The sequence below is a fragment of the Equus quagga genome, chromosome 16 (assembly GCF_021613505.1).
Source record: "Equus quagga isolate Etosha38 chromosome 16, UCLA_HA_Equagga_1.0, whole genome shotgun sequence".
Classification (NCBI taxonomy): Eukaryota; Metazoa; Chordata; class Mammalia; order Perissodactyla; family Equidae; genus Equus; species Equus quagga.
Window position 1 is genome coordinate 54,183,966 of NC_060282.1, and position 18,327 is coordinate 54,202,292.

General features: G+C 35.9%; 1 protein-coding gene across 2 annotated transcripts in view; it reads right to left on the reverse strand.

Moving 5' to 3' along the window:
* TCEA1 (transcription elongation factor A1) overlaps positions 1-18,327 on the reverse strand; it is a 46,386-nt gene that overhangs the window by 14,452 nt on the left and 13,607 nt on the right. For both annotated transcript variants that reach the window (XM_046642308.1, XM_046642309.1), the window contains 3 exons: positions 13,646-13,708; positions 5,862-5,967; positions 2,035-2,122 (listed from right to left, as the gene is read on the reverse strand). In XM_046642308.1, coding sequence (XP_046498264.1) covers positions 2,035-2,122; positions 5,862-5,967; positions 13,646-13,708 — 257 coding nt within the window. The remainder of the gene's footprint in view (positions 1-2,034; positions 2,123-5,861; positions 5,968-13,645; positions 13,709-18,327) is intronic.

The following is an 18,327-nucleotide window of genomic DNA, read 5'->3' on the forward strand; positions in this document are numbered from 1 at the left end:
GAACAAACCAATGTTTAAGAATCCCACTTCTTAAATCCTACAATTAGTTGCTTTTGTCTCTCTGCCTTTAGCCAGATGCCTAGCTCATCCACTGGAAATACACTTTTGTCTCTCTGTACCTTTAGCCAAACGCCTAGCTCACTCATGGAGCCTTTTCCTCACTACCTTCACTATTGCTGGCCCCACGTCTCACATTCTGGTGCCTCCTTTCTAAGCATTTAACCACAATACTTTCTCCTTAAATTCTTAATACTCAAAGGGTCAAACCTTTCTCAGCTGCTGTTTCTCTAATCTTTGTAAAATGTTATTCAGAGTGTGTGTGGATAGATAGCAACCACTTACTTTGTCAAACTTCATACATGATAATTCTGTGGTTTTGTAGATAGGCTCTATCCCTAAACCTCAATTACATAAACTGATAAAAACACACCAAGAACTTACTCATCCTTCAATATCTATTTAAAATATTAGTCTAAACTTTCATATTTTATATTCAAGGCACTAAATCAGTGACTTTGAATGTCACTGAATAGGACAATTGGAAGCATATGTCAAAAAAAATTCATAAATTATGGCTTGTACTTTTCAAAAATATCACAGTCATGAAAAACAATGAGAGACTAAAGAATTACTCCAGATTAAAGGAAACTAAAGATATGATAACTAAATGCAATATGTGATCCTGGAGGATATTTTGGAAAAATCTTTTCCCCTTGCAATAAAAGACATTATTGGGACAATTGCTGAAATATGAAAAAGGTCTGTGGATTAGAAAAAGGCACTGTATCAATGTTAATGTCTAGATATTGACAGCTGTATTGTGGTTATATGTAAGAAAATGTCCTTGTTCTTAGAAAATACACAATGATGTATTTCGTATTTAGGGGTATAGGGCATAACGTATGCAAACGACTCTTATTTGGTTCAAAATAAAATTAGTCCATGTGTGTATCTATGTATACGCACACACGTATGCCCATATATATATATAAATATCACTGGGGCAATTGGGAATTCTTTGCATTATTCTTACAATTTTCTAAAAGTCTAAAATTACCGCAAAACAGAAAAAACTGAATAAATTTTATTAACAACTGGCGTTTAACTCCATCTTTAGCTTACCTCTTTTATCATCAAGTTTAGTTAGTACTAGTATATAAAACAACAGCATACGGGATATTAATAATTGTTACTTTAATATGAGGAGTACATTATCAATTTTGGGAAAATAGTGAGAAATAAAGTTAAAATAGGTAGCCTCAAACTTGAGTGCACCAGAACCACCTGAAGGGCTTGTTAAAAACATATTTCTGGGCCCCATCACCAGAATTCCAGATTTAGTAGTTCCATGGTAGACCCCCAAAATTTGCTTTTCTAACAAGGTGCCAGGTTCTCTGCTCTTTCAGGGACCACACTTTGAGAACTATTGCTCTAAATCAATGTCAAGCGTTGAACTACAAGCTTCTCAAGAACAGTCAAATGGTACTTAATCTACTAATCTACATATCACTGATTACGCATCACCGTTGTTGCATACTGCACAGTTCATGATGTGTGATAGGAAAGAATAAAGGCAAAGGCTTCATAAGAGCTTCATTATTGAACTTCACATTTTAAGTTCTTATGACAAATAGTTACACCGGGAAGGAAAAAAAGCATAAAAAGGAGAATTAGATCCAGGGCCAAAAAAATCTAAAAAAGAAACATGGTAGACAGAGGAAGTAACTATTTGAATCCCTAATCAGTAGTTTCATTATTAGTTCTATCAGTGCTATCCTAGAGATTCCATTCAATTAAACTTGTCAAGTACAATGTAAATAATTTCTTCTTATTTATGTAGCGTCTTCTCTCTTTTACATTTCCAGGAAATCTTGTAAGAAACCTTAGAATATATGGCTGTATACATTTACTAATTCCGTTTGATTAGAAAATAGAAAGAGGAGTACAGATATGGGATCATAAGATCAGGGAGGAAGTGATGGTCGAGTAAAACTACGACTTTCAACATAAATGAATTTCCATAAAGCAAAATACCTTTCTTCTCTTGCTTCCGGGCTATTCTGTGACGTGATTGCAGTATCTTTTTTCTTTTCTTCAGGGTCTTTATCAGTCGATGGTCCATCTGAAAATTTATGAAATCTCTAAATTGTTAGAATTTGTTAAAAAAAACCCTGAAATTACTGCATGTTATCAGGCTATTTACGCAACAACAAAAAAAGTAAAATCCTAAGTTTTCAACAAGTAAAATGAAGTTTACGCAAGCTATTCTACTGGCATATGGACTTGGCTACTTGTCACAATGCATGCTCAGTCAGCATTTCCAAATAAACTCTCGTTTGGCAGAAACCACAAATTCATATGCCACTGGGAACCTAAAAGGGAGGAAAGCATACAACAAAGAGAAGGAAAGAATATGGAAAAAACATCAGCACTGTCATTTTAAAAGTAAAAGCAAAAAAGAATATATAGCAATATTATTTAAATAACCTTTCATGAAGTTAAAAAATTTAACGGGCCAGCCCCCAGGCTGAGTGGTTAAGTTTGCGCGCTCCACTGTGGTGGCTCGGGGTTCGTGGGTTCAGATCCTGGGCACGGACCTATGCACCACTCAAGTCATGCTGTGGCAGCATCCCACATAGAACTAGAATGACCCTCAACTAGGATATACAACTATGTACTGGGGCTTTGGGGAGGGAAAAAAAAAAAAGAGGAAGAAGAGGAAGATTAGCAACAGACGTTAGCTCAGGGCCAATCTTTCTCATCAAAAAGTATACTTCACACACACAAAAAAATTTAAGGTGGTAGCCAAAATACAAATAAATATTTCAGGGATAGTAAACAAAGAACATTTTCATAGAAAATATTTCAGGATCAGTAAGGTCTACCCAGCATCTCCTATATCTAAAATAATCTGTAAAGTAATACAGAGTGTACAAGCTTTAAGACTTAAGGAGGTGAGTGATTACAGATTAGGAAATAAAGTACATAAAATAGGTTGGGCCATCGCAATATTTTAGCACTGAAAAGAAACATTCATGTTTAAATCAACCAAAAGAGCCTCAAGAGAGAAATAGAAGAACACAGGCGGGAGCCCAACAGTTTCCTCCCTGTCTACCACCTAGTTCATGTTATGCTGAGGCAATAGCTCACTTCCTGAGACAGGTTTTTTAATCTGAATTCTTTTAGGCAGCTAAGAGGGAGGTAACAGGGAAAACTTTTGAGTCCTTTGCTTCTTAAAAATAATCAGCCTAAAATAATCCTCATGTTAAAGAGACACATTTTGGGGTGGCAAATTTTGTTCCCCTTCAGTACACTCTATGATGTTCATACAAAGGCAAAATCGGTTAACGATGCATTTCTCAGAATGCATCCCAGTCGTTAAGTGAGGCATAACTGTAGTTGAAGCAAAATCTACGTACCAGGGGAAAAAAGGACAAGACATGCAACAAGACATTCACTGAGAGCTGTATTTAGGATAGACTTAAGGAAGACTTTTTTCCTCTTCCAACTCTCCAAATTTTATTTAATGAACATGTAAATCTTTTAACATAAATTAAAAAGTTTTTAAAGGAGTATTTGTACTGGAATTAGATCCCTACAGGAAGTATAAAGAGTAAAACTTCTTTAAATTTAAGATTAAATAAGCATAAGTGCAATGTCCACTCTTTTCTCCCACAAAACGTCAATTATCTTTTCAGAAATAAAAATGCACGTATAGAGTTCTCAATCAACTTTCTATGACTCATTTTAATTACTTTACAATATGGAATTAGATTTAAAATTTAAATAAACGTAAGACTTTCAATGTGTCTTTAAAGACTAGACTTTTTTAAAAAGTTTTTTATTCTGAAATAATTTGAAACTTGCACAAATCTTCTAAGAACAGTACAAAGAACTTTACTCAGATTCCCCAACTATTAATGTTTTGGCACACTCGCCTCCTCATTCATTCACTCCCCCTTACATATATATATATACGTGTGTTGTATGTACACACACATACACACTCCATCACGTGCACACAGACATATTTCCTTTAAACCATCTAAAAATAAGTAGCAGACATCATGCTCCTTTATCCCTATTCATTGTGTATTCCCTGAGATAAATAAATCCATTTCTATAATCACAGTAAATAGTAAATTTAACAATGATACAATATTGTTTACTTACCTAGAGACCTTATGCAAATTCTGCCAATTATCTCAATAATGATCTTTATAGCAATGTTTTTTTCTGGTCCAGAATCCAATAAAGGAACACATAGTATAGCTGGTTTTTTTAAGACTAGACTTTCTTATGGGCTTTACAATGTTTAGTTCCTAGTTTCCAAGCTCTTGTAAGTAACAGTTTTTTATTATTACTACTGTTCTTTGAAATTTTAAAAGGTTCACTTTTTCTATTTTTTCTTCCATATAAGGCCAATAACTGCTTAGAGAAATAGCTGATTCCAGGGCTGGGGCAGGGAAGATAGATGAGCCCAAGACATTTTGTGTTGCCAGAAAGTAAGAAAGAGATTAAAAACAAACAAACAAACAAACAAACTGAAGGGGGCTTGTCAACGGAGCTTTAGGAGCCAGTGTGAAGGGGTACCCAGTGGTCAAAACCGAGAAAATATAACTATCAAAATAAACACAAACAATAATGGATTATAATCCCTTATGTATAGAATAGGAATCCAAGCGTCCACACTAATAGATAAATAACTAGGAGGTGAAAGGAGGGTTCTTTCTTATAACAGAACTATGACTTATAAATACTGAAGAAGTGGAAGAGTTGGAAAATCACTATTTTGCAACCGTCATTGTAAAACATGGTTTGGATAAGATTCAATGGATACTACATGGGAGGATCTGATGAGGAGCAAGATAGTTTTAGGATCTTAAAGTGTCTCCCACAAAATACCTATTAGGTACAAGAGTAAGAAAAATAAACTATGTACTGTATACCTTGACGGGGTTATCATAATGAACATCATGAATGCCTGTGGATGTGATGCCCTGAGAAGAACACAACATACTGACGTAGTTTCAACCTTAGATGCACAGTCTGATTTAATCACAAGGAAATAGCAGATAAATCCCAAATAAGGAACACACTATTAAAAACAAAAATGGAAGGGTGCTTGTATTCTTCAAAATGTCAATGTCATGAAAGACATAAAAACGCTTAAGAACTATTCCAGATTAGGAGGCTAGATACGTGATCCTAGACCAGATCTTGTTCTGGAAGAGGAAAAAAAGCTATAAAGGACATTACTGGAACAACTGACAAAAGTGCAATGTGCACTATAAAGTACTGCGCCAATGCTTAATTTTCCGAATTTCCTGTATTATGACTACATAAGAAAATAAACTTGTTTCAAGGAAATACACACTTAAGTACTAAACAGTAAAGCATGATAGATGTAACCTAATCTCAAATGATTCAGGAAAACCATCTGTGTGTGTACGAGTAGATACATATAGAGAAGATGGAAGAGAGAGAATATGACAAAACAAATATGCCAAATATTAAAGATTATCTAGAAAAAGGATGTATGTGAGTTTGTGTCGTTATTCTTGCAAGCTTTCTTAACTGAGAAAATTATTTCAAAAACCTTTTCCAAAAATATGACAACCTTTCTTGAAGAAATTTTCCTTTTACTCCAAGAAGCAATGCAGGTAAAAGTGCTGAAAAATAAGAAAGCTAAATTTGACTAGCTTAAAAAGTAAAACCCCCAATGAGGTCAAACCAGCGCCCCTCACCCTTATTATAAGGCACTGATTTCAGTACATCCATACTCATAAAGAAAAAGCACAACAATCAAATGTTTGAATCAACCAGAACATCATAAATATATAAGGGAAGATCAACTATACCTAGTAACTTTTTCCAGGATTTGATGAGAGACTTTGCTAAAGATGTAACTTCTTCATCTGTACTCTGCTTGCGAATAGCATTTACTGACATTCCAATTCTTGTGGACTGTAAGGCAACAACAAAAAATTTGTACAAGCAATTTTATTTCAGACAATTCAGTGTTTCATTTTCCTCTTTCCCAGATTCCTGTTTTCATTTTAAAACAGAAAAAAACTTGAATTATTTGGGTTTTTAATTTTTCTTTTTGAAGATTAGCCCTGAGCTAACATCTGCTGCCAATCCTCCTCTTTTTGCTGAGGAGGACTGGCTCTGAGCTAACATCCATGCCCATCTTCCTCTACTTCATATGTGGGACGCCTGTCACAGCATGGCTTGACAAGTGGTGCATACATCTGCACAACTAGGATCCAAACCAGCGAACCCCAGGCCGCCAAAGCAGAATGCGCGAACTTAACAGCTGTGCCACTGGGCCAGCCCCTATTTGAATTCTTAAAATAGTATACCTATAGACTTAAGGCACATACATTTTCAGATGAAACACTGGACTCAAGGTTCTTATCACAGAGTTCTGAAAGCATATAACTTGCTACTGTTATAAGGCTGGCTAACTAGTAAATGAAATGATTCTTTCCATAAGAGAGACGCAAGAATAAAATATAAAATGTTTGTATTTATATGTAAGGTAGGCTAAAGCAATGATGACTAATATATGCATGTCTTTGTTTCTATACATTCTTCTACATAGTTTACTTCCTGCACCACCTGCTGCAACTTATGAGGATATCCAAACAAATAATATCATCTACAGAGGCTTAAAAAGCATTTGGGGGGGGCCTAAAATCAGCATATAATCACAGATATAAAAATGGACTTCACAGACTATAACATACGGTAATTTACTATGTGCGTAGCATTATGCTGGGAGCATCCAGAGTCATTACTTTTCCTAACGACCCTTCAAAGTTAACATCATTATCCCTATTTTTAAAGATGAAGAGATTGAAGGTACCGATAAATAACTTGCCCAGCATCACACCATTACTAATTGCCAAAACTGGGATTTTAATCCAGGTCTGTCCACCTCGAAAGTCCATGCTCTTTCCAGCACATCAATGGCTTTCAAATTGTCCTGAAAGAACATAAAAGCTATGACAGGACAATTATGGATGATAAATAAAAAATGCTAAATTATTTACTAAGTTCATTAGCAGACAATCTTTCAAAACATATGTCTATGAAAGAAAAAAATAAGAGAAGGAATTCTTAGTGGTAAAAAAAAAGAGGGGGACTCCTGCTGTAAACTTTAAGGCAGAGAAATAAATGGATACTTAACATTTCCTTTCCTTCTAAATTATTCAACCCTCTCAACAATGACACAGATTCAGGACAAAAGTTTTGTTCAAGAATTTAGAACACAGTTGTCCCTCAGTATTCACAGGGGTTTGGTTCCAGGACCCCCGCAGATACCAAAATCTGCAGATGCTCAAGTCCCTATATAAAATGGTAAACTACCTGCATATAAACTATGCACATCTTCCCTTACACTTTAAATCATCTCTAAATTACTCAGAATGCCTACTACAATGTAAATACTATGTAAATAGTTGTTATACTGTATTGTTTTGGAAATAATGATGGGGAAAAAAGGCTGCGCATGTTTAGTACAGACATAACCACTCAGAGGCCTTGTGATCTGTGATTGGTTGAATCTGCGGGTGTAGAACCCCAGGATATGCAGGGCTGACTGTGTGTGTTTGGCCAGAATGTCCGATGTTATATCTCTTGGAAAGCTGAGCAAGGCAGATAAGGTTCCAGAACAGAAAGACAAAAGGGACTCTGCAATTCTAAAACCCCAAAATGGTCTGGGATTAATGTTTTGGTTTTTTTTTTTAATCCACAGAAAATGGTTTATTCCTTTTAGAAAATAAGATATGCTCTCAGAACTTTTTTTATTAAAAACACTTTTATTTACTTTAGAACTTTTCTAAAACACTATTTTGTCAGCTGATGAAGTAGCCACTTCAGCACAGAAAACTTTCCAGAGGCAAGTGCCTGGGCTGGATGCCACAGCTCACAACTGTGTGGACCAAGGGCTGTATCATCACATGCAGGTAACTGCTTGGAAGCGGGCTTTCAGCTTGTGGCCAGTGTATTGAGTGTCAGATCCGATTTCCCTGCCCAACGCCTGCAGCACTCCTTCTCCAGCACCGACTCACAGCTCTTCCTCACCCTCCCCCCACACACACCATCAACAAAATCTACTTTTTAAATGAGCGGAGGAAATCACTTGAGTTACTAATATAGTTCTGAAGTTTGGGACTGACACAGATTGGCAAAAAAAATGGAATTTTAGGAGGTGGTCAGAGATGAGCAAAGCCATAAGGAGAGCGTGAACAAATTGTGTGCTGTAGGGTGACTGCTTTTTAATTATTACAAGATGTTTTGATGACTAAAGAGTTAATGATTTCCTGCTTAGAAGCTAGGAAAACCCATATAAAGAATATAGGCATCTGTAAGAAACATGCTTATCTAAGGAAGAGATTGTCCAGTAAAGAATAATAAGAAATGAGGCTATTTGAGGCAGAGTGAAAAACAAAGATTGAGGTAGATTTTTTTTCCCTATTAAGGGAGTATTTTGGGAAAAGTAGAATAAGTAGACAGAAGAAAGGATTATGAAGCTATTTTACTTCGATAACCAAATCTAGATTTGCCTTTAAGAATTCTCTAGACCTTGCGGATTTTTCCTAAAACGGGCAGACTATAATTTACAGTATGTAATAGGAGGGCTAACAGTGTTTTGTGCTCAAATAACATTAGGAATTATACAGTTAAACAGGCTTCCTGACTGCAGGACTAATGAAAGTTTTTGAGATGAACTATACATCGTGAAATTCTACACAGAGAAAATGTGTGTCTTTGCCCATGGTTGGCCATCTGGTTTCTGTAGAACACCAGGTACACAGTTAGAAAGACAGTACCTTGGAAAAATGGAGAGTACATTAAACTGACTTAGGGAGTCAGATGCATATTGGTGGTGAAGGAGAAAGGAATGAGTAGTGAGATCAAGAGACACTGTCAACATCACAAGTAATAAGCAGATTGCTATGTTCTAGAAGACAATCACCTTTGTGATCACTCATGAGGTTTTGGCAAGATGATTCGAAGATAGCCATTAAAACTTAAGGTAAAAAAATATAAAGCTTCTATAAAACACTGCTGAAAGAAATTAAAGACTACGTAAACAAACAGAAAGGCATCCCATATTCACAGATCGGAAGATTGAAATGTGAAGACTGAAACACTAATCAAATCGAACTACAGATTCAGTGTAATCTCTATCAGAATCCCAAATGACTTTGTGTAGGAACTGAGAAGCTTATCCTAAAGTTCATATGGAAATGCAAGGGATCCAAAATAGTCAAAACAATCTTGAAAATGAGGAACAAATTTGGAGGACTCACAATTCCCAATTTCAAAATTTACTACAAAGCTACAATAATCACGACAATGTGGTCCTACATAAGGAGTGACATGCAAATTAATGGAATAGATTTAAGAATCCAGAAATAAATCCCTCTATTTTTGATCACTGATTTTCAATAAGGATGTCAAGAGAATTCACCGGAAAAAAGAATACAAAAAGGTGGAACAACTAGATATCCATATGTAAAAGAACAAAGTTGGATTTCTTCTTTATACCATACATGAAAACTAACTCAAAATGAATCACAGATCTATACGTAAGAGCTAAAACTAAAAGACTCTTAAAAGAAAACACAGAAATAAATCTTCACAACTTTGAATTAGGCAATGGTTTCTTAGATATGACACCTAAAGCACAAGCAACTACATAAAACATATATTAGACTACAGAAAAATTTTAAAGTTTTGTGCTTCAAAGACCACCACCAAGAAAGTAAAGATAATCCACAGAATGTGAGATAATATCTGCAAATTCTGTATCTGATGATGGACGTGTATCTGGAATACATAAAGAAGTATTACACCTCAAAGCAAAAAGACAAATTACCCAACTTAAAAATTGGCCAAGGATTTGAATAGACATTTTTCCAAACAAGATATACAAATGGTCAATAAGCACGTGAAAAAATATTCAACATCCTCAGTCATTAGGAAAATGGAAATCAATACCACAATGAGCTATCACTTCATACCGACTAGGATGGTTATAATCAAAGACAGATAATAACAAGTATTTACAAGAACGTGGAAAAACTGGAGTCCTCATTTACTTGCTGTTGGAAATGTAAAATGGTACAGCCACTTGGGAAAACAGTCTGGCAGATCCTCAAAACATTCAACATAAAATTACCATATGACTCAGCATTACCACTCTTTTAGGCTATCTACCCAAGAGAAACAAAAACTTATGTTTACACACAAACTTGTACACGAATGTACATGGCAGCATGAGTCATAACAACCAAAAAAGTGGAAACAACCCAAATGTCAGTCACCTGATGAATGGATAAACAAAATGTGGTATATCCATACAATGGAATACTTATTATTCAGCCATAAAAACCAATGAAGTATCGATACACGCTACAACATGAATGAACCTTGAAAAGATTATGGTAAGTAAAAGAAGCCAGACACAAAAGGTCACATATTTTTTAATTTCATTTATATGACATCTCTAATAGGCAAATCTACAGAGACAAAAAGTAGATTGATTAGTGGTTGCCTAGGGCAGAAGATGGGGGGCAATCTGGGGAGAAATGGGGAATGACTGCTAAAAGTACGAGGTTTCTTTTTGAGGTGATGAAAAAGTTCTAGAATTGACTGTGGTCGCAGTAGAATTCTTTGACCATACTTGTACACTTTAAATGAGTGAACTGTATGGTATGTAAATTATATCTCAATAAAGCAGTTAAAAAAAAAGAAAAAGAAAACAGACTGCACACAGCAGTGTTTACTATCCTCCCACAAAGTTTCACGAGGACATGGACTCGGTCTTGTTCACCACTACATTCAGCATATACAATAATACCTGGCATATAGCAAACAATTACTGAACGAATGATTCTACTATATATAAAAATTTACAAAATAGCCCAATCTGGTGTAGTATTTGTCTTCCTGTTTACTTCCTCACCTTCAACCCCACCAATTAGCCTTTACTGTATCACTCTTCTTAAAGTTTCTGTAAACTCCAATGGACTCTTCAGTTATGATTTGATTTAACCAGTCTGTTACCTCCTTAACACTGTTTACTCATCCTCCTTGAAGTTCTAATCCACCCCTATGCTATTAGCTCCCCAAAATTTCCTAAACCTATCTTTTCGCCTACTTTCTAGAGCCTTTTACACATACGGCTTTTAAATCAAATTCTAATTTAGATTAAACTTAAATAAAATCTAAAATTCAGTTCTTCAGTCACATTTCAAGTGCTCTACAGCCTCATGTGGTTAGTGCTACTGTATTAGATAACACAGAATGTTTCCATCATTGTAGAAAGTTCTACTTGACATTACTGCTCTATAAGTTATATTCAACTACCCATCAGACATCTATTTGTTTCACAGGCATCTCAAAACCCAACAGATCCAAAACTATCCTTTATCTCTTCACCTCTCCACCTTTATTTCCTTCTCATCCACCCCCACCAAATAACCTTCCTTGAATTTTTCTGTACTGTTAAATGGCACCATCTACCTAGTTACCACGGCTAAAATCTCAGTCATCCTAAATTCTTCCTTCTCCCCCCCCCCAATCCAGACAGCTATCAATTCTTGTAGGTTATCCATCATTAACAAGTACTCCTTCTCTATTTCTACTGCTACCACCTTAGGTCAAGCCCTCATCACTGCTCCCCTAAGTTAACTGCATCAGTCAACAAGTCTTCCTGTTTCCAGCCTCCTGTTTTTTCCACCATGCAAATCCGGTCATGTACTTTCCTGCTCCACAGCTTTCAGCAGGACTGCTCACACAGCCCTGCATGCCAGCCGGCCTATGAATTCAACCCTGTATGCGAATTGTCCTTCTTCTACCTTAACTTAATATGCCACACTGCTTGCACATACTGTTAGCTCTGCTGGAATGCCAGTCCTATCTGCCTAGGGAGAACCTATTCATATCTTGAGACTCAGTTTGTACTTTATTGCGTATAGGAAGGCTTGCCTGAGCCTTCCAGATTAAGCCATCAGATTAAGAAGTAAACTTTGTGCTTCTTCCTGCCCTACCTCTGACAAAGGAATCCTATATAGACATCTATCAGGCAACTATACCTTTCTGTCTGATTACACATCAGTTTTCCTCTCCTAGACTTTAAGTTCAATGAGGAAGAAAAGCCATATCTCACTCATCTTTAATAACCCCAACACAACTCCTAACCCTAATAAAAACTCAAATGTTTGTTACATAAATACATAGACTTTCCAAGAAACAAAGCATATAAAAAAAAAATCAAAGGTGTGTTTTAAATAATAACCCTAACCAACCTCCACACACTCTATAACACGACACATTTCTCTTAAATAAATACTGGGATTACTATGTTGTTTTCAGTGTGGTTATCCCCACATATCGCTGCTAGGATAAAACCATACCTAGGCAACAAGATATTATCTCATAAGCAAGGTTATTCCCAGAGTTGATTTGCCAGAGAAACTGCTGATCTTTGGACAGGATATCTGAACTGAGAAGACAGGATTTAATGAATTGTTCCTTTCCCTTTCTTGGGTCTACATTTAGAGGAGTTCATAACGTTTTTTTGCACCATGTATCCTTTTGGCAATGTGAAGCTCATGGACCTCTTCTCAGAATGTTTTTAAAAAGGATTAAATAAAACACATAGGTTTACATAGAAAACCAATTATATAATATACAGTTAGAAAATATTTTCTTAAATGTGATACATTTAAGAAATGTATATGCTTCTTTATTAAAACATCAAATAAGACCCAGGATAAGGTTATTACAGCCACCATAATAATAAGCAAAAATGGATGTCAATACATCTACAACTACTATATGAAGTTAAACTACCCATGATTTCTTCCAGTTGCAGTCATAAATACTGCCAATACAATTGTAGTTTACTGCCTTCATAATTGGAAGAAATGTTCACTTTCAGTTAGATGTTACTGAAAATAAATATGTGATTTTTTTCCCAACCATGTTCACACCCCCCCATCACCCTCCCCTAAATTCTGACTTAATGAAATAGAAATAACAAAGGCGGCACTCATGGATAAAAAGAAATGTGTGGCAGAAAGCCAGATTCATATTACTATTTACTTTCCTTTTTAACATTTTGACTTTTGTTAAAGTTTTATTTTTATGTTTTAGTCTTGATGGAACATAAAAATAAGACTTCAGTAATGAATCTATGCAATGTCTACTAGACATTTGCTTGTGTACACAGCTGGCCTATATTAAAAAAAGAGAGAAGAGCAACATCTTGCCATCCTCCCCCCTAAAGCTAGCTTCATGCTGGCAGTAGCTATCAATAACAGCCCAAGAAAGTAAAATCTTAGAAGATGAAAGCAGTGCCAAGAGTTCAATCTCCTTTAATAGTGAGATTTCACACCCAGAGCCAACCTTGGAGATTCAGGTTCTCTTCTTCTTGAGAAAGGCAACATTTTTCTATAATGGCAATTTAGTAGATTATCGATTTATGTTGCAATCATAAAAAAAAAGTTAACAGTGGTTTACAACGTTAAGAGGACAGCACAAAAAACTTATATTGGCATTGAAGATGTTTCACTATTTTATGACAATTATCTATTCAAAAATTATGGCACATATTAGCACATACCTGTAATAATTCCAGGGTCATAGGAATATTCTTAAGCTCCTTCAGCAAATCCAATGCTCCAGCCTATAAAATAAAACAATTTCGCATTGAAAATCCCAGATAGTAAAGCAAGGACTAACTAGAGATTTATGTTTTCCTATCCACAACTCACTATGGATCACTTAGTCATCTGAGAATGAGAGAGACAGATATATATAGAGAGAGACAGAGATGTAGTGTTTTCCAAATAGGGGTTGCAACTCACTAGAGGATCATAAAATCAATTTACTGAGTTATCATCAGCACTTGTTAAATACTGTTTTGTGAAAGTTTTTTTTCAATAGTATTTCTTTACTGTCCCAGGTAGAAATATAAAATATACTTCTTACTGTGGTGGTATTACACACCCCAAATTTCCACGGAGAGCACCTTCCTGATAAAGGAGCCAACCCTGAGAAAGTGGGAATGAGGGTCAGAAGATGCTGCAGTGCCTCTAGCATTTGCTCACACACAAGGAAAGTGAGAAAGGGCATCTCTACTACAATGCTCATGAGGTCTCTCCGTATCTCAAAGGTTTGTCACAAGAACGCTACCATCTTTCTGGTTCTTGCAAAGTAGTAAAACACAAATTCTGAAAAAGAATTTAGAACCAAGATCTATGTTAAGCTCACAGGCCTGTTCATTGCCAGTCCCATCTAGAATCAAAGGCTCCCAAGTAGATGATGAAGTTGGAACAAAATAAGACTCATGGAACAATTACATAAAGCAGCTAACGTTAAGAGGAATGGAATTAGATGAGAAGCAACAGCACCACCTACAGCTTGTGGCCAGATATTACAATTTGATATTCATTTAATCTATCGTATTTCATCTAACCCAATAAATTCACTTCATCAATCATATTTTATTTATTCTAATACTCACTCAATGTACCTTATTTGGACATATCATTATTGTATACACTACCAATAAAGAAAAAACTATTAAACTGACACAATGTTTTCTTATCACTTCTTTTTACGTTTATCAAAAGAACTCTTTAGACTCGGATTATCATACATCTTTTTACATATATAAAAAGAAAATGAAAAGAAAAATTGGCTTAAGGTGTTTCTAAAACTACTTTGCATTCAGAGTCCAATGGTTATGGATCATTTTTGACTCAGATTCTTGAAGTCCGCTTTGTTCGATATAAGCAGGGCTACTACACCTGCTTTCTTTTGTTTGCCATTTCCTTGAAGTATCACCTTCCATCCCTTCTCTCTGAGCCTATGTTTGTTTTTAGAGCTGAGATGTGTTTCCTGGAGGCAGCGGACTGTTCAGTCTGTTTTTTTTAATTTTTTTTAATTGAGGTCATGATAGTTTACAGCATTGTGAAACTTCAGCTGTACATTATTTGTCAGACATCATATAAATGCATCTTTTCTGTCCACCCTCCCCACCCCCTACCCACTAGTGACCACTAAACAGTTCTCTTTGTCCGTGTGTTTGTTTATCTTCTACATACAAGTGAAATTATATGGTATCTTTCTCTGTCTGGTTTATTTCACTTAACAAAATACCCTCAAGGTCCATCCATGCTGTTGCAAATGGGATGATTTTGTCTTTTTTTATGGCTGAGTGGTGTTCCATTGTGTGTGTGTGTATATATACACACACACACACACACATAGTGTTTAGTGGTCACTAGTGGGGAGGGGGTAGGGAGGGTGGACAGAAAAGATGCATTTATATGATGTCTGACAAATAATGTACAGTGAAGTTTCACAATGCTGTAAACTATCATGACCTCAATTAAAAAAAAATTTAAAAAACAGACTGAACAGTCCGCTGCCTCCAGGAAACACATCTCAGCTCTAAAAACAAACATAGGCTCAGAGAGAAGGGATGGAAGGTGATACATACATACATACACACACGCACACACACTACATCTTTATCCAATCATGGGAACTTGGGTTGCTTCCATGTATTGGCTATTGTGAATAATGCTGCAATAAACATAGGGGTGCATAAGTTGCTTTGAATTGTTGACTTGAAGTTCCTTGGATAAATACTCAGTAGCTAGATAGCTGGTCATATGGTATTTCTATTTTTAACTTTTTGAGAAATCTCCATACTGTTTTCCACAGTCACTGCACCAGTTTGCATTCCCATCAGTAGTGTATGAGGGTTCCCTTTTCCCCAGATCCTCTCCAACATTTGCTATTTTTTGTCTTGGTGATTTCAGCCATTCTAACGAGTGTAAGGTGAGATCTTAGTGTAGTTTTGATTTGCATTTCCCTGATGATTAGTGACGCTGAACATCTTTTCATGTGCCTACTGGCCATCAGTATATATATCTTCTTCGGAGAAATGCCTGTTCATGTCCCCTGTCAAATTTTAATCGGGTTTGATTTTTCGTTCTTCAGTTGTGTGAGTTCTTTATGTATTATGGAGATTAACCACCTGTTGGATATATGATTTACAAATATTTTCTCCCAATTGGTGGGTTGTCTTTGCATTTTGATCCTGGTTTCCCCTGCCTTGCAGAAGCTCTTTAGTTGGATCAAGTCTCACTTGTTTATTTTTTCTTTTGTTTCCCTTGTCCGAGCAGACGTGGTATCTGAAAAGACCCTTTTAAGACCAACATCAAAGAGTGTACGGCTTATATTTTCTTCTAAGTTTTATGGTTTCAGGTCTTACCTTCAAGTCTTTGATCCCTTTTGAGTTTATTTTAGTGTATGACATAACGTAACGGTCTACTTTCATTCTTTTGCATGTGGCTGTCCAATTTTTCCAACATCATTTATTGAAAAGACTGTCCTTTCTCCATTTTATGTTCTTAGCACCTTTGTTAAAAATTAGCTGTCTGTTTGAACTCTGTATGACTCCACTCATGGGTGGTAGTTAACATATGGACAAAGAGAACTGATCGGTGGTTACCAGGGGAAAGGTGGGGTGGGGGGAGGGCACTAGGGGTGAAGTGGTGTACCTACAACATGACTAAAAATGATGTACAACTGTAATTTCACAAGGTTGTTAACTATCATAATCTTAATTTAAAAAAATTAGCTGTCTGTAGATGTATGGTTTTATTTGTGGGTTCTCAATTCTGTTCCATTGATCTGTGTGCCTGTTTTTGTACCAGTACCATGCTGTTTTGATTACTATAGGTTTGCAGTACATTTTGAAGTCAGGGATTGTGATGTCTGCAGTTTTGTTCTTTTCTCAGGATTGCTTGAGCTATTCGGAGTCTTCTGTTGCCCTATATGAATTTTAGGATTCTTTGTTCTATTTCTGTGATGAGTGTCATCGGGATGATTGGGATTGCACTGAATCTGTAGATTGCTTTAGGTAGTATGGACATTTCAACTATGTTTTACTCTTCCAATCCACGTGCATGGAGTATCTTTCCATTTATTTGTATCATCATCAATTTCATTCAGTAATGTCATAGTTTTTTCACTGTATACGTCTTTCACCTCCTTGGCTAAATTTATTCGTAGATATTTTATTCTTCTTGTTGCGACTGTAAATTGGATTGTGTTCTGAAGTACTCTTCCTGTTAGTTCATTATTAGAGTACAGAATTACAACTGATCTTTGTTAAGTTGACTTTGTACACTGCAACCCTGCTGTAGTTGTAGATTATTTCTAATAGTGTTCCAATGGATTCTTTAGGGTTTTCTATATAGAAAACCATGTCATCGGCAAACAGTGAGTATCACTTCTTCACTGTCTATTTGGACTTCTTTTATTTCTTTTTCTTGCCCAGTTGCTCTGGCCAAAAACCTGCAGTGCTATGTTGAATAAGGATGGTGAGAACCCTGTCCTGTTCCTGTTCTCAGAGGGACGGCTTTCGGTTTTTCCCCATTGAGTATGATGTTGGCTGTGGGTTTGTCATTTATGGCCTTTATTATGTTGACGTACTTTCCTTCTATAGCCATTTTATTGAAAGTTTTTATCATAAACAGATGTTAGATCTTGTCAAATGCCTTCTCTGCATCTACTGAGATGATCATGTAGTTTTTGCTCCTCATTTTGTTAATGTGGTGTATCACACTGATTGATTTGCAGATGTTGAACCATCCCTGAGTCCCTGGTATACATCCCAGTTGATCATGCTGTATGATCATTTCAATGTATTGCTGTATTTGGTTTGCCAGTATCTTGTTGAGGATTTTTGCATCTATGTTCATCAGTGAAATTGGCCTGTAATTTTCCTTCTTTGTGTTGTCCTTGTCTGGCTTTGGGATCAGGGTTATGTTGGCATTGGAGAATGTGTTAGGAAGTGTTCCATCTTCTTCAATTTTTTGGACTAGTGTGGGAAGGACAGGTAATAAATCTTTGAATGCTTAGTAGAATTCTCCAGAGAAGCCAGCTGGTACCGGACTTTTATTTTTAGGGAGGTTTTTCATTACTATTTCAATCTCTTTACTTGTGATTGGTCTATTCAGATTATCTATTTCTTCTTGATTCAGTTTTGGGGGATCCTAAGAGTCTAAGAATTTATCCATTTCTTCTAGATTGTCCAATTTCTTGGCATACAGTTTTTCATAGTATTTTCTCATAATCTTTTATATTTCTGTAACACCCATGGTAATTTCTCCTCATTCATTTCTAATTTATTTGAGCCTTCTCTCTTTTTTTCTTAGTGAGCCTGGCTAACGATTTGTCAATTTTGTTTATCTTCTCAAAGAATCAGCTCTTTGTTTCACTGAT